Here is a 25,260-nt window from a genome sequence, read left to right as displayed (position 1 = left end):
CCACAAATTTTGTTTATTTGAGAGAAAGATTTTCAAGCTGCAAGAAACTTTATATTTTCTGACAGAATTGACTCCTGCATAAACTTACATGCTTTTCTTCACTATGTATTCAAAGGGTCGGAGAAAATCCTTTTGAAATCGAAAATTTGGCAATTCCCCCAATTGTCGCAAAGAGTCGACACAGAAGAGCGCAACTTCTTCATTCAAAATAACTATAGTGAAAGCCAGTCATTTATCGCAGCACGTGGTCTCATATATTTACAAGTAAAAATTGAAAGATTTAATCACAAAATCCTAGTTTAAAGATGACTTCTAATTATCTTCAAATTGCAAAATAGACCACGTAATCCTTCATAATAACCACATACACATGCAAACAAAATTTAAAACTTGTCTACTCTACTTACGAACTACGAACTATAAAACCTGGATCATGTTCCTCCATTTACCTCTTTTGCATTTGCCTCTTTTCCATATTTGTAGAATGTAGTCAGTTTTCATAGTCCAATGTAAATGTTCATACATACGTATGACGTTGTACATGTTCTTTTAATAACTTTATATCATTCCATTTATGGTGTAACCTCCATATTTAACCAATACAGTACAGATATCATGGACCGTCCTTTCTGAACATATTTGCCACTCTAAATTTAATCCCATTGGTGGCGATTGGTAAAATCGTTCACATTACAAAGGTTCTAACAAGGCCTGTTGATTTCTTCCATATATTTCTTACTTCACCAGTAAATACACAGTATCTTCGTAAAAGCGCTGTTGCTAATGCGCATTTAATATACACGACGACTTTTTTTAGAATAGACATGTTTCGACATCTCATGATGCCATCTTCAGTATGAGTGAGATAATGAATGATACATGGTTTATATACAAGTTATATGAGTGACATTCTTTCATTTCTATGTAGTGAACGTTTAATATATAATAAAAATAACGAAATTATCTAACCATACATTAGTATTAAAAAGTAAACCATCAACATTAAGTTCGTTCAGAGATCAAAAGTTTCTCACTTTTGGTAATTTTCACATGTAAAACAAGCGACCATCTTTACGACAATCATCATCTTCGCGTGATATTCTCAATTCCATCACAACTTTGACAATGTTACAGTGTTGAAATCTCCAAATATAAATTTGAAAGTTGACGGGAATCATAGGATGAAAAAGATCTTTACTTGACATTACAAAAAACTAATCTTTCTCTCTGTCCGTGATATTTTTACATAATTAAAAACTGACAGTTTTTCCACGGTTAAAACAAAGAATATGGACAATTTTTTCTGCAACAGTTTTGAGTTCGTTGTTGATACAATAAATAACTGTCCTTTTGTGATATAAAGAACTTTTATGTTCGTTTTAAGTGATATGTAATGTTAGTAAATACAATAGGCTAATAACTAAAAAGGTTGAGTTAGTGGATTTATTCAGGAACATTAAGTTTTAAAATTTAATTCCGCATCCACCATTTGTTACTAAAGCTAAAGTTCCTGTGTTGTAATGTATAGTTATATTAAATACAGAATCTAATGAGTAAAATTTAGCACATCTTTTACCACTGTTTAAATCTACAGCAAACAATGTGCCAAAAGATTCGCCAATGAAATATGATTTATGTACGAATGTGCTTGAACATAAAAATCCATCGATACTCTGCCAAATCGTACTCACATCGTTGTTTTTATGCACATTAATTACATAAATGCCAGTTTTCCGTTTGAAATTGTCGTTTTGAAAAGAGAATGCAATGACCGCTTGGTTACTATCACTTATAGAGCAACTGACTTCAAGACAAGTTAAAATTATCTGTTCTCGATCAAATTTTTCAATAAAAGACGTTATGGGTATTTCTGCAGTATGCCAAGGTTCCAAGTAAAGTTCATTGTTGGTATTTTTCCATTTCCATAATGTGTATTCTGTTTTGTTTGCAGTTAAAATAACAGAATTATCAGGTGATACAGCTGCTTTAACTTTTGAACTACGGACAAGAAGTCTTTCGTTGTACTGTATCTCACCCTTGGCAATTCTAACAACTTGAACAAAATCTTGTTCGTCAACACAAACTAAGACATCACCATATGTTAAGATTTCTTTAGGTTTAAATCCAATGTTAACATGCTTTGCTTGAGTAGAATCTAAAAAATTTTCAGACGAAGTTGATATCTTCGTAAGATGATCTGAACCATCCCATATCCACAGTAAACCATCCGACCACCAACATCCTAATGCATTCTTCAGTTTCATTGGTACAGTTTGAATAATAGTACAACGTTCAATGCTCCAAATATGAATGTTGACGTGGTCACCAACAGCGAAAGCAGCAAAAAAAGATCCATCCAGTGAAAACAACAACATTTAATTTTCAATTCCTCAGAAATAAATGAAGATTTCAAAAGATGATCAGTTTTGAAAATATTCAGCTTGGAAAAATACGGCACAACGTAAAAGTCCTTAAACGAGAGGGGATGGACTCCGTTACGATTCCTATAAATACATGGACACCTAACATTTGGTAAACAAAACTCGATTTTTCCTTGATCGTTGTATTTTGTCAACTGAGTGATTTCAGAAAGCTTTCCATTCTGGCTTGTATGATAAAAAATACAATCACGATAAAGGTGTGTTATCATTAAATGTAAAGGTTGGGAAAAAATATCGATTGCCTTTGGAAATTGAAAAACATACGAAATCTCGCCGAATTCTGCAACATAGAACTCTGAATATTTATAGGTGCATTGTAGTTTTTGGTAATCAACAACGCAGCGTCGATCGATTCTTTGCAAAGTAAATGAATTCCATGCAGTGAACACATCTTTAGAAGAAATTCCATCATATCTTGCTGTAATAAACAAACCAGAATCTGAGAAAGAGCATCGATTAACGACATCATCTGACTGTAAACATAATAACAAACGTCCATTGTTAACGTCCCACAACTTTACTTCAGTAGATCCATCACTGGTTACCAGTCTATTTCCGGTAGGTGAAAACGAGCAACAACAGATGTTTCCACCGACAAAACCTAATTCCTTTGTTAATGGATCGTAATATTTGTCATATAGGGACATAAATTTGTCTACATCATCTACTACATCATCCCATTTATCCAACCTTGAATCATCCAGTGCAGTGCCGAGGGTGCATCGTAGTTCGAATTTTGGAAGTTCATAAAAAGACATTTCACCATTTTCAAATCCTACAGCAAGAAGTTCTTCATTGGACGACACACAAAGAGATGTAACGTTAGCACGCAAGGAGACAGTCAAATGATGATGGTTTGTTAAATATGTTGAGTCTAAATCCTCAAACCAAGAAAACTTTCCTTGTTTCAATAAATCCCATGCCAATAATCTTTTTTCGTTACTGCCATCAATTCTGTTTGCAATAATTTGTAAATAACGATAGCTATCATGAAACCAATATGAGTTATATCTCCTTGTCATAAACAAATGAAATAGTTGTTCTTCAAGTACATCTTTCCTCAAGAAAGTTCGTAGTTCCTTAATGATTTCTCGCAATTCAGACCTAATGGTTTTCACCTTAATGTCTTCCACACACATTAACCTTGCATAAACCACTTTGACATCTACTGCCCAGCTAAAGTCAACATTTTCGCCACATTTTGACATATGATAGATTCCATTCTTCAAAGCATATTTAATCATAACAGTCTTCATCTGACCTTTAAAAATGTTCATCTTCTTAATTTCTTCAAACACTTTCTCACAAGCATGCCATAAGAACTTATGACCATTTTTTGGGTTAACTGTAAACTCATGCTGTTCGTAACCATCTGATTTCAACCAATCAATTAGAGATTTGTGATATACGGTTAAACAATCATCGTAAACTGGCAAAATTTGAGATAACAGTTCGATGATGTCACCAGAAAAACCTAAATGGCTAAAAAGTAAAGTTAATGGTAAAACCTCCCGACAGGCAGCCAACAATTCAAGAAATTGCTTAAAGATAACTTCGGAAATAACTAAATTTCCGGTTGAAAGACTTTTCTCTGTCAGCATTTTTTTTACTGTTTCGAATTGATTTGTGTAAACACCGCTTAACCCACTAGGGACCAACTGTTGAATGTTTTCGTAAGTAAGCTCAGTATTTTCTTCTTTCAAGCTCCGTTGTGCGTAATACGCATAAAGAAATGATCCTCACATTTTCAAGTAATGACGATAGAACGTAGCAATTTCTCTGCACACGATCATTCAACTGATGTCTCAAAATAGGCCCTTCAATTTTTTAAGTATTGACAAGGAAGCACCATCACTATTTTTTTCGGCCGGAAGACTCAACTGATGTCTCAAATAATTGGACAGGTCTTCTTCGTTGTTTTCATCACGAGGATTAGTTGTAATTTCCACAGGTTTCATGTCTTTCAACTTCTTTTGAACTGAAAGTTCTGGACGACTTGTGATGAAGATTTTAATCCATTTAGGCAGTCGTTTGAACTCTACTGCAATCAATTCCAACAATTCACTTTTGCCATCAACTTGGCTTTCATCTAAGGCATCAATAACCAAAAGCATTGGTTTATGATCTTTTAATGAATGCAATGGATTATTTAATAAAACAAGGAATTTATCGGTGATGGATTCTTTGGAATTGTTTCTCGGTAATTCTTCATTTAGTTTAGATTTAAAATTTGATATTGTATCACACATGCTACTAGCCAATGATTCTATCAACATTCGAGGATTTCTATAATCTGATCTATTATATCTGCAGAAATGAGAAGCAGCAAGTTTCTTCTTTTCAAAATATCGTCTACACACCTCAGCAGCAAACACACTTTTACCAACACCAGGACCGGCAATCAAAATCATGACATTGGAAGCATCTTCACTTGTATCGTTAAACCAAGTGTCGAGTTTTTCAAATAACCATTGTCTAGTGCCTTCAAGGTATTTCTTGTTAAGCTCTTCTATAAGACCTTTGAAATTACACTTCGCAAGATTCGAACATGTTTTTCCCGCAACATTTCTCTGGCTTCTATTAAATCCGATTTGATTGCCATATCTTGTTTCATTTCTGCTACATCAGCTTTTGTTGACACAACTTCTTTAATTTCCTCCACGTCAATTTTATATCTTCCACATCTTCTTTTGTTTTCTCAGCAACAGTACACCAGTTTTTAACATTTCAAGATAATTCGCTTCATCGTGACTGAGGGAGCTTTCTTTAATTCATCGATTTCAGTTTGTTGAATACCCAAACCAACCAATGCTTTTGAGATTTCATTCCACAAATGCTCAAACGTACTGTCATTTACACTAGTTGTAGTTATGTGACCGTACACTTTGTTTCGATAAAACTTTATTCTTGCAATGTTTGCTGAGATTGAAGCATCTGAAGAGGAAGGAAGATTATCCCATCCACCGTGTGGCGCTGTTAGACCACATATGTTACGCAATAAGACAGTCAATAATGAAATATCAAAGTTGCTAATTTCGGGTGTACCAATAGAAGGGTAAAGAAGGTCCCATTGCTTTTTGTTGACAACTTTGTTCTTTTTTAATGATTCCAATTTCTTTCGGTTAAAAGCATCATTAAGTTTGTCTTTTAAGTTTGATGATTGAAGGTTTATAATGAATTGCAATGTTGTTTTTAAGGCTTGGGTTCCTTTATTGATTAAAAGTTTATTCAAACGAGATCCATTTTCCTCATGCTTTAAGTTTTTAGGTGGCAAAGCCATATTTTATTCTAGAAATGACGAATGAATTTGTGAGCAAAAGGTATAATTTAAAATATACAAAATATTCACAAAAGTAAAAGGATAAATTAAAAATAGTACTAAAAGTCATTTATAAAGACTTGTGTGCTTTATTTCTTTCTCTCGATAAAAATTGTGTTCACTGCCTAGTGACATGACCCAGTAATTGATCTTACATCAAGGCGTTAAAATAGTAAACTTGATACAATGAAAAAGTACTTAAAATGAGAACATTTTTGCCAACTCGGCGCGAGAGGCAGCAACTACCTTGCGATAGTAACTCCTTGTTAATACATAATATATCTTATTTGTCTAATAATCGTGTGGTGAAGAGATACGTCGTTCTTTTAACAGGATATATCAAACTGGTTTGCTGTGTTCTATGAATATTTACTTATTAACATTTTGATAGGACTATATTGCTGATGATTTTGTTCCAATTTAAAATTTGGCTAGACTTCAGTTTAGCGGACACCCGAAACGCTTATGACCGCGGGCTCGTTTTTTGCTTGGGATTATAGGGTAGGGTTTGGGTCAGCGTCCAAGGTGTCCGCTAAACTGCAGTAGTCCCCCATAGGACCATAGCTTGACTCTAACCATATATTTAAACTCTTTGTCATTTTTGACAATCTGTTAAATTCAAATTGTTAGCACTACTAATTGAAATGAAAATAAAGAAAACTATCTTCTATCTGCTTCACATTTTCCTCACTAAAACACAGAACACAGGGTGACAGATACACAACGCGACATATGAATAAAATACCGAACAAAGTACAGTACGGACTGCACAGAGTTCCTTGTATTTTTTGCTCAAACGAGATATATTTCACGTCTGTAATCACCAGTAAAGCGTATAAATAAATGATATTTTCAGCTTCAAGATTATGACTATAGTCACTAAAACAAAGTGCAGATTATACGCTCTAAATCATAGGTAATTGAAGAACAACATAAGTATTGTCTACAAGTACGGACTGCACAGAGTATCAAGTGCCTTGTATTTTTTTGTCCAAACGAGATTAATTAGACATCTGTAATCACCAGTAACGTGTATAACTGAATTATATTTTCAGCTGCAAGGTTTTGACTATAGTCACTAAAACAAAGTGCAGATTATACGCTCTAAAGCATAAGTAATTAAAGAACAACATAAATATTGACTTTACTTAAAACAATTCTATTCGTGATCGTTCGCATATGCGACTATCACCGATGACACAGCCGAGGATATCACGACGAACAAACACTGCCTGCCTCACTCAGACACTTTTTCAGTATGGCATAGTGGTTAGCCGCGCATGCACAGTGGCTACCCACAAAAACTAACTAGTGATAAATTATATTACTGTTATAATACAGTATAAATTGACGTCTACAACTGCTTCCCCCCCCCCAAAAAAAATGTTGCTCCCCCAATATTAACATTCTAGCCACATGCCTGCTCATATTGATAACACATAAAGCGTGATTCCGTTTGAAGATGCCACGACAATTTCTAAAAACTTAACAATTGATGAAAATTTTCTACATGATGAGATAACGTAAGAAAAGTACAAAAAATACACAAATCATTAAATACTTTTTCTATAAACTTAAATTTTATAATTTTCATGTGTCCAAAAGGAAAGGCGCCGGCCCCTATTATATTACAGGCCCAAGGCAAAATGCTCCCTTGCCTATCACCTCACGGCGGGCCTGGCCTGACAGTCAGTGAAATTTCTCGACTTTGTGTTGTTACACGATTTAATTCAAGTAACTAAAACAGTTAGACACGTTGCAAAACAAAACAAGTATCTTGATTTCAGTTTCTCAGTGTACATGCTATATCAAAGTTCATCTAAGAATAAATTACGTGCAAATTGAATGATGATGAAATATGAACGTTATCTGACGTTCATTTTGACCACTTGAACATAATCTTTACTATATATTTATACATTGTATTGTTTACTAAAGCGTAATTATATTAAAAAATAATGATTGATGATGAAATATATACGTTATCATGAGTTTATTTTGACCCTGGAACCTAATCTTCACTTTACATTTGTACATTGTACTGTTTACTTAAGTTTAATTATATTTAAAAAGAAATGTCGCATTATGAAGTGGCATCTGTGAATGTCAAGCGCATCACTGACTCAGAATTATTTATTATCAAGTCTTTTCTTCGTGTAAGAGCCGCAATTTTCTAGAGGATAATTTGAATTAAAAAATGAATTCTACTTTCCAGTCGTGGTATTAAATATAGCTTTAAAAGTCACTTATAGAATAATTCAAACGATTTTAATTTTGGAGTGGAAATAAACAATGATTTTTTTATAGTCATACTGCATACTACGCAATGCTTTGGTATAAATATTGTTAAGTTAGAAATGTAAATACAAAATCTCGGTTAACTTACGTAAAATTACCTTTGTTTTAGAAATAAGACTTCATATACGACGATCGTGTGGACAAAATTATGCTTGCTTTAGTTCTTTACATGTTACGTACCTAACAAAAGATAAGAAATTTAATATAAAAAACGCGACTACATACATATCAGTTTAAAAATGGTGATCATAATTGAAACATTATTGAAACATCAACTTTTTATCCATATGAGTTTTGTTACATAAACACATTTAAATTACGAACGATAATGAAGAGTGAGTCAGGATCTTTTTCAACAAACAGTATTATTCTATAACTAAGTATACATCACTGACTAAAAATAATTGTTATAGAAATAAAATACATAAATAAGAACCTCATGCAAAGTACATATTTAACATTGAGATTAGTCAAATTCCAAAGGACTGCTGTTAAACGTTATAAAGTTACACAAGTTTTAACTCTGAAATAGATGATCACCTATCTAAGACAGGATTGGAATATCGATGATTAAGACACGATTTTTGATACTGTGAATGAATTTTTCCCTTCATTATTGAAAAATTTCATATATTTATATTGTTGAATAAGTCAGTTCATATTATAAAAAATCTTTGTTATTGAATAAACCATTGTAAATTATAAATACATGGCAAACATCAACTACACGCAATTATAATTACTTATGATCAATGAAGACACTGTAAATACAACAGTAAAGGATACAATAAAAGTAAACCTTAAAACTGTTAAACTAATATGGTCAAAAGTATAATTTCAAAAGCTCACATTAGTGCATGAATCAACATTTCACAAAAATAGATTCTGTCGCGTTATTACTATGTGTATATACATTCTTCCCATGTTTCACATTTGCTTATTTTAAAAATTTGTTGGACATGCTCGTCCCCCCCTCCCCTACATAAAATTCACGTCATCAATTTTTCCATAGACAAGTATAGTTTATAAAGAAAAATTCAGCGTCCTACATGTAGAAATTGTTCTCATGTTATTCTGCCTCCCCCATATTTTTGAACAGGTTTTACTGTCCTTTACCATGCAGCTTATTGTCAATAGTTAGAAAGTTGGTACATCAACTTAAATAGGATTTCTCTTGAATGTTTAGTCAATGATAGTAGATGTCATCTAGATACATATAGAAAATGTACTTAGAATTAGATAGGAAATGAACAAACAACAATCAAAACAACAGAATATAAGTAAAGTATCATTACCGATTGTTCTCATTTATATCCAGATCGCAATGATGAGTATATTTTCGATAAAGAGTTAGAAGTACTTATAGATTACGCGTTCGTAAGTTTACATTAACAACAATATTGTTTCGATTTTGGGGACTGGTACTAGTGTCAGTTACAGTTTATAAAGAAAATTCAGCATCCTACATAAAGAAAATATTCTCATGTTATTTTGCCTTCCCTATACTTTTGAACAGGTTTTACTGTTCTTTACCATGCAGCTTATGGTCAATAGTTAAAATTTGAAATATAAACTTAGATATGATTTCTCATTCATGTTTATTCATACTTCATCTAGATGATTTTTTAGCTAATTTGTTAGGTCGGTAATGTAGATATAAAATCTAGCTTTACTTTTGTAAAATTACCTTTGTTTTACAAGTAAGACTTCATATATGACAACCTCGTCGACCAAATTATGCTTGCTTTAGTTCTTTACATGTCACATACCTAACAAAAAATGAGAGATTTAATATAAAGAACGCGACCACATACATATCAGTTTAAAAAAGGTGATCATAGTTCAAACCCTATTGTAACATCAATAATGTTCATACGTTGAATGTGACAATGTGAGCAAAATAAGCTGTTCGTCTAAATCAAACTGATTTTCTAATTTCATGCAGCAAATGTTTAAAAATTTATCAAATGACATCAAACGAAGCGATTGACACAAGTTGCTGTCCAAAGATAAAATCCGCACTTTTATTCAAAACAAATAAATATCTTATGTTTGAGAAATCCAAGCGTTTTTCTTTCTAACTTGATTCCTCTTTGATGATAAAATCCTGTGATTCTTGAAATCAGTGAATTAGTCGACTTCCATGTCAGGCATTTTTAAACGAATAAAACGATCATCAAAAAATGCATGAATTATGTTGAGGTTGTTGTGGCATTGAAAAGCAGCAAAAGAAAAGGAAAACGGACACTTTTTTGTTACAACATGACTTGGCTTAATTTTTTCAATTTAAATAAATTTAATTGTGCATTATCATGAGAGTACTGCGTGTGCCATTGCATTTTAAATCTATATTTAATTTATAACTGTGGTAGTGTATAATTGAATCAAATCGTTTGCAGTTGATATGAATATTATCATACAGTCGTTTTGATAGGTAAACAGATCATTCGTGTTAACAAGATGATATGCAATCAACTAAACCAGGCATTTATGAACAGTCAATGTATCCAAGTGGACAAGTATTCTGACATTAAGTCAAACCTTACACATGTATCTGTGTATCTACTGAAAATGTGGATGCACTGTCAATGAATCCAAGTGGACAAGTATTCTGACATTTAGTCAAACCTTACATGTGTATCTGTGTATCTACTGAAAATGTGGATGAACTGTCAATGAATCCAAGTGGACAAGTATTCTCACATTTAGTCAAACTTACATGTGTATCTGTGTATCTACTGAAAATGTGGATGCACTGTCAATGAATCCAAGTGGACAAGTATTCTGACATGTAGTTAAACCTTACATGTGTATCTGTGTATCTACTGAAAATGTTGATGAACTGTCAATGAATCCAAATGGACAATTATTCTGACATGTAGTCAAACCTTACATGTGTATCTACTAAAAAAGGGGGATAAACTGTCAATGAATCCAACTGGACAAGTATTCTGACATTTAGTCAAACCTTACACGTGTATCTGTGTATCTACGGAAAATGTGGATGAACTGTCAATGAATCCAAGTGGACAAGTATTCTGACATTTAGCAAACCATACATGTGTATCTGTGTATCTACTGAAAATGTGGATGCACTGTCAATGAATCCAAGTGGACGAGTATTCTGTCATTTAGTCAAACCTTACATGTGTATCTGTGTATCTACTGAAAATGTGGATGAACTGTCAATTAATCCAAGTAGACGAGTATTCTGTCATTTATTCAAACCTTACATGTGTATCTGTGTATCTATTGAAAATGTGGATGCACTGTCAATGAATCCAAGTAGACGAGTATTCTGTCATTTAATCAAACCTTGCATGTGTATCTGTATATCTATTCAAAATGTGGATGAACAGTCAATGAATCCAAGTGGACAAGTATTCTGACATGTAGTTAAACCTTACATGTGTATCTGTGTATCTACTGAAAATGTTCATGAACTGTCAATGAATCCAAGTGGTCAAGTATTCTGACATGTAGTCAAACCTTACATGTGTATCTGTGTATCTACTGAAAATGTGGATAAACTGTCAATGAATCCAGACCTGCCAACCCCAAGGAACACAAACCTTGAGATTAATGCAGAAAAACCGGGAGATCTGGCAAAAAAACTGGATTTTTCTATTCTTGTATACGACATATTTTTAGATTGATTTATTAGGCAAAAGGCAATGATTACCTCAAGTGTTATGCACAAAAATTTTAGCTGGCAGCCATTTTGTGTTACATAATTATACGAAAAAACGAAAATCAATGTCATGCCCATTTCCGGCGCACCGCGGCTACAATACGTTATGTTTTGAATGCTATTCATCGAGTATTTCTTTCCATGCGATGAATAAAAATGCCAACAAACTTCTAAAAGCCTAAGCTTTAAAAAAACCGGGAGATTTAGTATCTTTGTCCGGAGGTCGGGAAAATGCAGCAAAGGGAGTCTCCCGGCGAGAGAATTGGCAGGTCTGATGAATCCAACTGGACAAGTATTCTGACATTTAGTCAAACCTTACATGTGTACCTGTGTATCTACTGAAAATGTGGATGAACTGTCAATAAATCCAAGTGGACGAGTATTCTGCCATTTAGTCAAACCTTACATGTGTATCTGTGTATCTACTGAAAATGTGGATGAACTGTCAATAAATCCAAGTGGACAAGTGTTCTGACATTTAGTCAAACCTTACACGTGCATCTGTGTATCTACTGAAAATGTTGATGTACTGTCAATGAATCCAAGTGGACGGATATTCTGCCATTTAGTCAAACCTTTGATAAAATACAACAAGTAGCTAAACAATACCGCTTTAAATCAATGTTTTTTACAATTTTACTCACCAAATATGACCAAAACGACTATTTCTTCATTTCCACATTTATTTTTTCGTTCCACAACGTAGAGTCACAGTTTTATATTAAAATATTTCTTCAATTTTGTCTTACATCGTACTGTGATGTGTACACACTACCGTGAAATTGGCACCACATTGGGACCACATTCAACACAACACTCATCACAACATTCATCACCACATTCAACTAAAAATTATCATTCAAAATGATAAATCGAAAAATCGTCTTTAAAACACGTTTTCCATCAAATACAACAGTAAAAAACAATTCTTAACTGTTTATTACTATTTTACAGTCCTTAACCATCACAAAAAATGTATAAAAGTCAAGAAATTAAAGAAAACACTAAGATTTATATTACAGTGTACTTTCCATTTCTCTTAATTAGCCTATAATTTAAAAACTACACGGTAGAATTTTTTTAAACTTGGCCAGAATATAGATAATTATACTGTCTAAAATATATCCAAAATCTGGAGGTGGCACAAAAAAATAAGTTATAGAAAATCATCGACAAAGTCGGATGACACGGATGCGCGTAATATAATCTTATATAATTAACTTCCTATATCCATGTAATTTTTCAAACAAAGGCCTATAAATAAAAAACTACACGGTAGAATTTTTTTAAACTTGGCCAGAATATAGATAATTATATTGTCAAAAATATATCCAAAATCTGGAGGTGGCACAAAAAAATAAGTTATATAAAATCATCGACAAAGTCGGATGACACGGATGCGCGTAAGATAATCTTATATAATTAACTTCCTATATCCATGTAATTTTTCAAACAAAGGCCTATAAATAAAAAACTACACGGTAGAATTTTTTTAAACTTGGCCATATTGTAGAGATTCTTATTGTCTATAACATATCCAAAATCTGGAGGTGGCACAAAAAATAAATCGTAGAAAATCATCGACATAGTTAGATGACACGAATTCGCGTAATATAATCTTATATAATTTGGTTGAGAATTTCAAGTCATTGCTAAACAAAGGCTTGTAAATAAAAAACTACACGGTAGAATTTTTAAACTTGGCAATATTGTAGATATTCTTATTGTCTATAACATATCCAAAATCTGGAGGTGGCACAAAAAATAAATCGTAGAAAATCATCGACAAAATCGGATGACACAAATGCGCGTAATATAATCTTGCATATTTAAGTTAAGAATTCCGGTTCTTTAATAAACAAAGCCTTATAAATAAAAAACTACACGGTAGAATTTTTTTAAACTTTGCCATATTGTAGATATTCTTATTGTCTATAACATATCCAAAATCTGGAGGTGGCACAAAAAAATAAAAGAAATAATATTCCTTGAGAATGTACTCTGGTATTAACCGTGAAGTTGGCACCACATTCGACAAACAGCTCTATAGCTAAAAAACTACGCGGTAGAATTTTTTTAAACTTGGCCATATTGTAGATATTCTTATTGTCTATAACATATCCAAAATCTGGAGGTGGCACAAAAAAATAAATGATAGAAATGTTAAATTATTCGCGATTCTGCAATAACGCTCGGAAAATGTATGAAATATTAGGATTTTTATTCTTGAACAAAATAACAAGTTAAGTATCTACGAACAACAATATTACCATGACAAGTTCTGAATGTCACTTAATATGACATGTGTCATATCTACTTAATACTATATTGTTTATATCTTTTCGTTAAATGTTCGTATCTTAACAAGAAAATCATCGACAAAGTCGGATGACAGAAATGCGCGTACTATGATCTTATATAATTAGGTTGAGAATTTCAAGTCATTGCTAAACAAAGGCTTGTAAATAAAAAACTACACGGTAGAATTTTTTTAAACTTGGCCATAATGTAGATATTCTTATTGTCTATAACATATCCAAAATCTGTCTATAACATTATTGAAAATCATCGTTGATGTATGGTTACAGATGTCCGTAATATGTAAATAAGTAGCGGTTCCTGTTCTATTGGAAACAAAGGCGTCTAACTTTTAAATCAAACGACATGCGTATTTGGCTGACAACAGTATTTAAAGTTTTATTTATTTTGAAGTGCAATGATCAGCACAAAATAGCCGCTTCCACTTGTGCCTCAAACTACTGGTATGTACCTGTAAAAGCACATTAATTAAGCCAAGTACGTAATTGCTAAAATCTGCCGAAAACCAAATTCAATTCTCCAACAATTATTGCAATAACGTATTTTGATTTACTTTCAGTATACATAAATAACATTTTCAGAAAAAAATCTCTCCATGGATATTCCAATTGTAACCGTTGTTAACACAATTAAATTCTTCAAAATCAACAAAAACATACTGTGGAAGAGAAAAATGAAGACTTTTGCTGATGAACTGTAAGTGTTGATTTGTAATTGTAAAAAAAATAAATATACTAAAGCATTATAAACCTGTGGTTTTTTATTTATAAGGCTTTGTTTGTTAAAGAACCGGAATTCTTAACTTAAATATGCAAGATTATATTACGCGAATTCGTGTCATCTAACTTTGTCGATGATTTTCTATCATTTATTTTTTTGTGCCACCTCCAGATTTTAGATATGTTATAGACAATAAGAATATCTACAATATGGCCAAGTTAAAAAAAACCGTGTAGTTTTTATTTACAAGCCTTTGTTTAGCAATGACTTGAAATTCTCAACCTAATTATATAAGATTATATTACGCGAATTCGTGTCATCTAACTATGTCGATGATTTTCTATTATTTATTTTTTTGTGCCACCTCCTGATTTTGGATATGTTTTAGACAATATAATTATCTATATTCTGGCCAAGTTTAAAAAAATTCTACCGTGTAGTTTTTAAATTATAGGCTAATTAAGAGAAATGGAAAGTACTTTGTAATATAAATCTTAGTGTTTTCTTCAATTTCTTGACTTTTATACATTTTTTGTGATGGTTAAGGACTGTAAAATAGTAATAAACAGTTAAGAATTGTCTTTTACTGTCGTATTTGAAGGAAAACGTGTTTTAAAGACGATTTTTCGATTTATCATTTTGAATGATAAATTTTAGTTGAATGTGGTGATGAATGTTGTGATGAGTGTTGTGTTGAATGTGGTGCCAATGTGGTGCCAATTTCACGGTAGTGACACAGAATAGATATATACAGAAGCGCCACTCAGCGAAAAATCTGTCTCTACTTGTACCCAGTTCTTAAGTGCGCATCTTTTGCGTCCGCCATTACTCCAGCCAGATAAACTGGCCAGAATGTATATAGATTAATATTATGAAGAGTTGTTTTCGAAAATTTGACGAATTTAAATTCACTTATGGACAAAATTTTTAATGCCATCGGATAGGATACCAAGCATATGAGGTGAGAAACAGTTTTGTTGTAAAATACGTTCTTCAAATATAATTTTACGGGTTTTATAGTTTCTTGCCTTGAATTGTATGCGAGATCCATGTTTAGAACGTCTCTTATATTGAACGGCAGTTGCCCTAAGAATTTATAATTTAGGACAAAAGTAATAAATATATTTAGTGTGATTCCATTTATGTATTTTCTAGTAAAGAGTTTCCTATTAGAATGGTCAACGGATTTGATAGAAGCGATAAAACGACCTACTGTGCGTAAAGAACGTTCTTCAGATGAAGACGTTATTGGTATAAAATTTGGACTAAACTAATTTATATTTGATTCTTGAATCGGGGCTTTTTATTTGCAATGTAGCTTGTCTGCATAATTGTAATTGAAAGTTTTTATTTGTAATTGTATATTGAGTTCCTGTGGCTATCATGTCTGTCAAATTTGTATTAACTTACAAATAAAGATGTTTTTTGTTGCCTTATTTTTAATAAACAATATATGAAATTACAATTTTTTAAAGAATGAAGTTATTGATAAATTGTTACAATTAAATTAACAACTTTACCATTATGTCAAACATATTGTCAAGCTCCTACAGCTTACCTCTTTGGTTAAACTTCACTTGTGAGTTGTGACCAACAATTGTATGTGAAAATGATTAGAATTATGTTTGATTCACTGCATTGATCAACCAGCAGAGAGAAATTATTGCAACAAAGGGTCATAAACTTCATTCAGTAAATTAAAATTTTTATTGTAAGTAATCATGTCACAAACAGAACTTATTCTGACAAAAACCAGTTATAGTTACTCTTAATGCCATTATTTAAATCGTAATACTTTACACAGTAAAATGTTTACCAAAAGGTGAAACACAGATACACCAGAAAACTTTTTTAAAACATTTGACAGGGGGAAACTGCCAAGCCAACACCAATCCAATTCACAAAAGCATTCAGGAAGCTTTTTTATGTTCACTTCTCACATCATCAATAAGCATCCATGTCAAATATATAAATAATCTCCTGATTGAATTTAAAAAGGCAGAAATAACAAAGTTAAATCATGTGGACCATATGGCAGTATATGTTTTACAAATTGCTATTCAAGCACTTTATTGGTGGAGGCCAACATGCTGCTGCTTATGTTCCAACTTGCTCAAAAAGTCATTCAAGCTTCACAAGTCACAACTGTGATGAATACAAAATATTTTGGCATCAGATGACTTTCATAGTGGCCATGCAGCATCGCTTCTGATAGTTTAAAACACCTGGGTAGACAATTTTGGTGATTCGAATGTCCTGCCAAACGTTGTTTGCAATATATAAACTTAACTGGAGGATAATTTGATTTGTCACTTGTTTCAGCCACGACCGAGATTTCAAATGTTAGAACAAATGTCTTCAAGATTCTCTGTAGAATTCTTATATGATAAAATTAAAACTGACGACAAACCATATACCGAGTACGCATCTCGTCAGATACATATCTACTTTGTAAATATTCCGAATAAACCCTCATTTATCAAAACGGACGTCGAATTAATGATAAATTGTTGAGAGCTTGATGTGTTAACTGTATCCACACAAAAAAATATTTAAAAAATGGCCAATCTATAGAAATATTTGGGTTTATTTGCCAAAACCCATCCGTAGAACTATATATTATATTGCGATCTGGCTGCATTTATCTGGCTGGAAACATGGCCGCCGTGTAAAGTTGCCCGGATGCTGCGGACACGAACATCAAAGGCTCCGACATCGAGTGGCGCTTCTGTATATATCTATTCTGTGGTAGTGATGTACACATCATTCAATTGTAAAGGATGGGTTCGTCACGAGATCATTCTGATTCACTTCCTTGTAACTGGATACAGCTGAAATGTAGTTAACGATCATGTTCATTGTCCTTATATGGTTCTCACCAGATTTATGTTTTTTACATAGACTTTTATAATAAATTAACAATATGATTCCGAAAAATTTTAGAATAGAAAATAGGCCAAAATGTATCCAAATATCGATCCAAATGGCCATTTTTCGTCAAAGTTTGAGTTTCAAACCAAAGATCACCAGCTATAGTCAGAGAATAGTTGGTACTACTTAACGGACATTGGCAACGAAAATTTTTATGGCATACATTTGAGCCTTTGTGATGTCAAACAACTAAAACAGCAAAAAATTTTTTCAAAAATATTTTGTTGCTGAGATATTTGCCAAAGTTTTATAAATTATGCCATCTTGGATAAAATTTTAATAAAATTATCTCGAGCGGTAGTGACGTCATTGGCTGGTGAGAAGTAAACACATTTAAAGCGTATTTTACGGGGCTTTTTGCTGTCATGGATGACATACACGAAAATCAACCGAGTGAGGCTCTGCTCTATCAACATGAACCTGAAGTGCAAGCCGAAACAAGTGAAGAAAGCGGTTCCGAACAGGAGAGTGAGCAGAGCGACTTGTCCTCGTCGGAGGATGAAATAGATGCTGAATTTGAGAGAGCAAATGCTTGTCGCCTTCAAACTCTTAGTTGGTGTAAGTGTGAATATTGTACTTTGTCGAAAAAGGCAATCGAGTGTCTTTGTTGCCACGAAAGAGCGCTTGAATACGTTGAGTATGAGGCTTTGCTAGGCCAAACAGAAACTCAAGGAGAGTATTGTTTGACAACACACCTAGAATTTAGAGACAATATGATGTCAGAAAGTGTGTTAAAGATAGACGTGTGTCGGTATCTTGAAGAAAACTGGCCTCTGTCTGATGAGGATCTGGAGAGAATACACAAGCTGTATCGATTAGTCGCAAATCAAAGATGTTCTAGGGGGATTTTTCAAATTTTAGGGAATAAACATCGAAGACCATTTCCTGCTTGTGTTTATGCTAGCATACGAAAACGCTTCGCGTCACCAGACGGACTTTATACACATTTTGTCCGAAAATTTGACAATTGTGAAAATTTAGTTTTACGGAAATTTTAACGGTTGAATTTATAAATGCGTTACACTGATTAATAGTATGCATAATGAAAGTCGCAAACAGGGATTTTTCAATAAGGAAGGTTGTTTCTTCGTACCTTTGTCCAACTTGATCGTTCATTCAATGTCTAGTTATTACCCTACAGACATAATTACTCTATAAAAACACATTATAAATGTCAGCATAATGACATGAATTAACCACATTAACACATTATGAATGAATAAAACCAGAAATTATATATTTTAAAAAGAATAAAACTTTAATACCGGATTTTCAAGCATTCTTCTGGTCCGTCTGATCCAAGCGTCTTAGTATGTCTCTTCCACTTTTTCACAGCGCAGTTTTACGTGTATATCGTAACATTTTTATCTTAAAAATTCAATGAACCCTACTTGCAGCATTGCAATTTTGTTTATAAATGTTTAATTAAATTAGTAAAAAGTAGCGAGTGAAAGCCGGCTATTATCTCACAGCAATTGATACCTTTTATTGACTTGTTTTTTAGCTAATATGGGTGTTTTTTATGACTATAGTCCAAATTATAAAAATAAACCATCAGGATCCTTCTTGAATAGCACATGCAGTTACTCATAGCTATGAGTAATTTTAATACTCATCTATTCAACTTACATACCACAAGACATGGATCATGTTTTTCCACTCGCTTGTTTTCCATCTTCGTAGATTATAGTCCAATCATTTCAATGTTATTGTTTACACGTACATATGCCGTTATGCAATGTCCATTCAATATGTTCATACCATTCCATACACAAAGCAATTGACGTAACCAATAAAGGGGCTACTGATATTATGAATCACCATTTCGATAGATTACTGTTTACAATGCACTTATGGTAACTTCAAGTGAAGGAAAATGGGTCGCTTCAAATTCTCCAGTTATATCATCACTCAAAGAATGCTTAGTGTAGATTTGATCTTCTATGAATGTCAGCTGATCACCTTTAGGTGAGTTCATATAATAATGGGGCCCATCATCATTATATGAACAAACAACTGACATCCAAAAAGAATCCAAACTCCAAATGAACATTTTTGGCCATGAATCACTATGACACATGAGTAATGACAAACTAGGAAGAGTAATTGAAGTGAATGACACAAGAGGTAACGGGACTTTCACAACTCTATCCATGTGGGATCTACAATATAAGAAAATATGAAACTTATGTACGACATTTCAAGAAGAAGAACTCTACATATGACGTCAGTTTGCGTTTTTAAATTCTTAATCAGATATATTGAGAATGAGCAAATTGTTATATAGTTTCTGTTTGACTATCCAAATAGTAAAACATTCACCAACATTGCATGAATCGCTTTAGCCGGTTAAGTTTGAAAGATGTAACAAGTTTCAAACGATCAAAGGCTTTACATCGTTATTAAAGCATTTTACATTGAAAGCTTTCATATCACGAGGCCTACCATTAAGACTAGTTGATTATTCCATGCAACTCATACTTTAGTACTTCGTCAGTAAAGAGACAGAATTAACATTACTTTCTACTACGTTTAAATGACTAGTTTTCCGTTGTTAAAATTTGTTTAATTTTTGTCATGAATAAAATTTTTTATTGTGATTGGCTCCTTAGGAGCTTTTCACCTTTCACAAAGACAATAAGTAATTATCCTTCAACGTATTTAAATAAAAAAATTCATCAGAATCTACAATTTTTTGGCGTTTTAATGTCGTTATGCAAAGCAAATATGCATGATGTTGTGGGGTAAGATACATGAGACGATAATGAATTTATAAACTGGACCTTAATTTTTTCCATATATTCATTGAATCTTGCAATCATATGCTGCTAAGTTAAGGTTAGGAGAGAATTTAAGGGCGTTCTGTTTTCCCCGAGGCTCTACTACTAAAAATATAGTAGAGAGTCGTAGAAAAATGAGCAAAAAAACAGTTACGGCTCTCATTTGTTGCAAGTCTACACCTTAATCTACGATAACTGCACTTCTATGCACTCATCCACATAGTGCATTGGAGACAGATGGCAAATTTAGTGTATTTATATTCATTGCATATATTCAGTTATAACTTATGTTACATTGAAGAAACAAACCAAAATCAGTAGCATCAATAAAACCATTGAGATTTTCACAAGATCAATAGAGATAAATCCAAAAACAAATTATCGTTCATCGTCAGTTTTTTCACTTACATTTGTAGTTTCCAGCCGTAGGATCTATTTTCATACATGATTTTAATCCAAGTAGCTACGTGTGTAACACATTTCATAAGGGTTTTCCTCTTTCAAATTTCTCTTTGCTGCTGCTATCAACATTTAAGACGTAATATCGATAGAATATATCTGTACATCGTGGCTTTCAAATGTTTAAATATGTGTGGTATGTCATTGTTCAGTAGCATTCAGATATTGGCGGTCTTGATTTTTTATCAAAACGTTTAAATACATCTGCAATCAAATGAGACGTGTTTCGGTAACTTGTCTTCGAGGAAAGTTGAAGGCAACAACTTTATTTTGCTTTGCACAATCACAAATCTTTATACTTGTCGTCTATGTGCAAAGTCTTCTTCCATCACATATGAACAACATCTGCTTTCCACGATGCCTCGTGGTTTAAATGTGGCTTGAAATGAACGGTATCTTTATAAATAGTGTTCAGCATGTCATTATATGTATTTGTTCCGCATGATTGTTTAACCCACTGGGGGCCGTGCCTTTTTAAAAGTTCTTACACATCTCGTTCGGTGATTATTGCCTGTGAGAAACAACGGCCTCTATAGGGTTAAAATTCATTGTTTGTACTTGAACAAATTACCGGATACCTATCAAATCTAATTTTTAAAAACAAAATGCATTGTTGCCAAACAAAAGAACTATGCTCTCCCTACATTAATATTTATGAAATGCTAAAAAGTATAGCATCTCACAAACAATTGTAAGCTTTAGTCTGCTTTTTCGAGTCAGAATGTAGTCAGTTTTCATAGTCCAATGTAACTGTTCATACATACGTATGACGTTGTACATGTTATTTTAATAACTTTATATCATTCCATTTATGGTGTAACCTCCATATTTAACCAATACAGTACAGACGTCATGGACATCCTTTCTGAACATATTTCCCACTCTAAATTTAACCTTTTTAGTCGCGAATAGTAAAATCCTTCACATTACAAAGGTTTTGACAAAACCTGTTAATTTCTTCCATATGTTTCTTACTTCGCCTGTTCGCCAGAAAATACACAGTACTTACATTTCCTCTCTATAAAGTTAAAGCGACTTGACAGACGTTAAATAAACACATACGAATTTAAATACTTTAACATTCTAAAATTGATGTCACGATAAAATTTTATATTTTTATTGGCATATGACCTTGCAAACATACAATAATCGTCATTGAACTAAAATTTTACGCCTGTTTCAAACATCGAACTTTACATTTGTAAACTAAAATAAGGCCCTGTTTACAGTTTAGAATTGCTATCGTTGCAGGTTAAATGTTCTATGTATTAAAAGTTAGTGATATTGTTAAAGTCACTCTATAATTTAAACAAAATAATCTTCATCTAAACCAACACCATATTGTCAAATGACTCACAATGAATGAGTTGTCGACATTCTTTCATTTCTATGTAGTGAACGTTTAATATATAATAAAAATAACCAAATTATCTGACCATACATTTGTATTAAAAAGTAAACCATCAACATAAAGTTCCTTCAGAGATCAAAGGTTTCTCACTTTTGGTAATTTTCACAAGTAAAACAAGCGACCATCCTTACGACAATCAACATCTTCGTGTTATATTCTCAATTTCATCATATCTTTGACAATGTTACAGTGTCGAATTCTCCAAATATAAACGTTGACGGAATCATTAGATGAAAAGATCTTTACTTGACATTACAAAAAACTCTTTCTCTGTCCGTGATATTTTTACATAATAAAAACTGACAGTTTTTCCACGGTTGAAATAAAGGATATGGACAGTTTTTTCTATAATATTTTTGAGTTCGTTGCTATCATAAATAATTGTCCTTTTGTGATATAAAGAACTTTTATGCTTGTTTTAAGTGATATGTGATGTTAGTAAATACGATAAATTAATATAACTACAAAGTTTGATTTAGTGGATTCATTCAGGTACATTGAATTTTAAAACTTTAACTCCACATCCACCATTTGTTACTAAAGCTAAAGTTCCTGTGTTGTAATGCATAGGTATATTAAATACAGAATCTGGTCCGTAAAATTTAGCACATACTTTACCACTCTTTAAATCTGCAGCAAGCAATGTGCCAAGAGATTTAGCAATTAAATATGATTTATGTACGATTGAGCAACGCCATAAATATTCATTGATACTATGCCAAATCGCACTCACGTCATTGTTTTTATGCACATTAATTACATAAATGTCAGTTCTCTGGTTGAAATTGTCGTCTTTAAAAAAGAACGCAATGACCGCTTGGTTACTATCATTTATAGAGCAGTTGAACTCTAGATCATTTCCAGTTTCCTGTTCCCCAACAACTTCTTCAATAAAAGACCTTATGGGTATTTTTGCTGTATGCCAAGTTTTTAAGTAAAATTCATTGTTGGTATTTTCCATTTCCATAATGTGTATTGTGTTTTGTTTACTGTTAAAATAACAGAATTATCAGGTGATACAGCTGCTGCTTTAATTTGAAAACTTTCGACAAGAAGTCTTTCGTTGTATTGTATCTCACCCTTGGTAATGCTAACAACTTAAAAAAGCTTTTCTTCGTCAAAACAAACTAAGACATCACCAAATGTTAAGATTTCTTCAGGTTCAAATCCAATGTTAACATGCTTTGCTTGAGTAGAATATACAAAATTTTCAGACGAGGTTGATATCTTCATAAGATGATCAGAACCGTCCCATATCTACAGTAAACCATCTGACCACCAACATCCTAATGCATTCTTCAGCTGCATTGGTACAGTTTGAATAATAGTACAACGTTCAATGCTCCAAATATGAATGTTGACGTGGTCACCAACAGCGAAAGCAGCAAAAAAAGATCCATCCAGAGAAAAACAACAACATTTAATTTTCAATTCCTCAGAAATAAATGAAGATTTCAAAAAATGATCAGTTTTGACAATGTTAAGCTTGGAAAAATACGGCACAACGTAAAATTCCTTAAACGAGATGGGATGGACTTTATTACGATTCCTATAAATACATGAACACCTAACATTTGGTAAACAAAACTCGATTTCTCCTTGACCGTTGTATTTTGTCAACTGAGTGATTTCAGAAAGCTTTCCATTCTGGCTTATATGATAAAAAATACAACCACGATAATGCTGTGTTAAAAGTAAAGGTAGTGAATATTTATTTTTACTTGAAAAAATATCGATTGCCTTTGGGAATTGAAAAACATACGAAAACTCGAAGAATTCTGCAATAAAGAACTCTGGATATTTACCGACGAGTTCTGCACCAAAGAACTCTGAATATTTATCGGTGCATTGTAGTTTTTGGTAATCAACAACGCAGCGTCGATCAATTCTTTCCAAAGTTAATGAATTCCATGCAGTGAACACAAGTTCAACAGAAACTCCATCATATCTTGCTGTAATAAACAAACCAGAATCTGAGAAAGAACAACGATTAACGACATCATCTGACTGTAAACATAATAACAAACGTCCATTGTTAACATCTCACAACTTTACTTCAGTAGTTCCATCACTAGTTACCAGTCTATTTCCATTAGGTGAAAACAAGCAACAACAGATACTTCCCGAAACCAAATTCATATCCTCTGCCCCATACGGCGTATGTGGCGGATGTTCATAGATGTTATACAGGGACATACATGGGACTATATCTACCATAACAATTATCCAACCTTGAGTCATCGAGTGCAGTGCCAAGAATGCATCGTTTTTTGAATTCTGGAAATTCAAAATAGATATTTGACCATTTTCATATCCTACAGTAAGAAGTTCTTTATTGGACGACACACAAAGAGATGTAACGTTAGCACGCAAGCGGACAGTCAAACGATGACGGTTTGTTACATATGTTGAATCTAAATCCTTAAACCAAACAAACTTTCTTTGTTTCAATAAATCCCTTGCCAATAATCTTCTTTCGTTTTTGCTATCAATTCTGTTTGCAATAATTTGTAAATAAAATAAGCTATCATCAAACTCATATGAGTCATATCTCATTGTCATTGACGTCATTAATAAATGAAATAGTAGTTCCTTAAGTACATCTTTTTTCAAGAAAGTTCGTAGTTCTTTAATGATTTTAAGCAATTCAAACCTAATGGTATACATGTCAATGTCTTCTACAACCATTAACCATGCACAAACCACTTCGACATCTACCACCCAGCTAACATTGACATTTTCGCCACATTCTATCATATGGTGGACTCCATTCTTCAAAGCATATTTAATCATAGCAGTGTTCATCTGATTTTCAAAAATATTCGTACACTTAATTTGCCCAAACTCTTTCTCACAAGCATGCCATAAGAACTTATGACCATTTTTGGCTT

At 32.8% G+C, this 25,260-nt stretch overlaps 2 protein-coding genes and 1 long non-coding RNA gene across 3 annotated transcripts; 2 read left to right on the top strand and 1 right to left on the bottom strand.

Annotated features, from left to right (window-relative positions):
• Window positions 1-917: 917 nt before the first annotated feature.
• LOC124448046 lies at window positions 918-24,420 on the bottom strand. Its single transcript, XM_046999066.1, has 3 exons — window positions 24,175-24,420; window positions 15,849-15,850; window positions 918-2,710 (listed from the first exon to the last, which is right to left on the bottom strand). The coding sequence occupies exon 3, from the start codon at window positions 2,373-2,375 to the stop codon at window positions 1,464-1,466; it is 912 nt and encodes a 303-aa protein (XP_046855022.1). The 5' UTR covers window positions 2,376-2,710; window positions 15,849-15,850; window positions 24,175-24,420; the 3' UTR covers window positions 918-1,463.
• Window positions 15,589-16,320, top strand: LOC124448056. Its single transcript, XR_006948905.1, has 2 exons — window positions 15,589-15,749; window positions 15,944-16,320. It is a non-coding gene; the product is annotated as an uncharacterized LOC124448056 (long non-coding RNA).
• LOC124449347 lies at window positions 18,085-18,717 on the top strand. The gene has a single exon (XM_047000276.1). The coding sequence runs from the start codon at window positions 18,085-18,087 to the stop codon at window positions 18,715-18,717; it is 633 nt and encodes a 210-aa protein (XP_046856232.1).
• Window positions 24,421-25,260: the final 840 nt, after the last annotated feature.

Source organism: Xenia sp. Carnegie-2017, unplaced genomic scaffold (genome assembly GCF_021976095.1).
Source record: "Xenia sp. Carnegie-2017 unplaced genomic scaffold, XeniaSp_v1 HiC_scaffold_23, whole genome shotgun sequence".
In the NCBI taxonomy this organism is placed as follows: Eukaryota; Metazoa; Cnidaria; class Anthozoa; order Malacalcyonacea; family Xeniidae; genus Xenia; species Xenia sp. Carnegie-2017.
The sequence above is the reverse complement of the archived record's forward strand: the minus strand, read 5'-3'. Positions and strand labels throughout refer to the sequence as shown.

Bases quoted from the DNA above. Each gene is read 5' to 3' on its own strand.
- LOC124448046 (XM_046999066.1), bottom strand. From the start codon at position 2,375: ATGTTGTTGTTTTCACTGGATGGATCTTTTTTTGCTGCTTTCGCTGTT.
- LOC124449347 (XM_047000276.1), top strand. From the start codon at position 18,085: ATGGATGACATACACGAAAATCAACCGAGTGAGGCTCTGCTCTATCAA.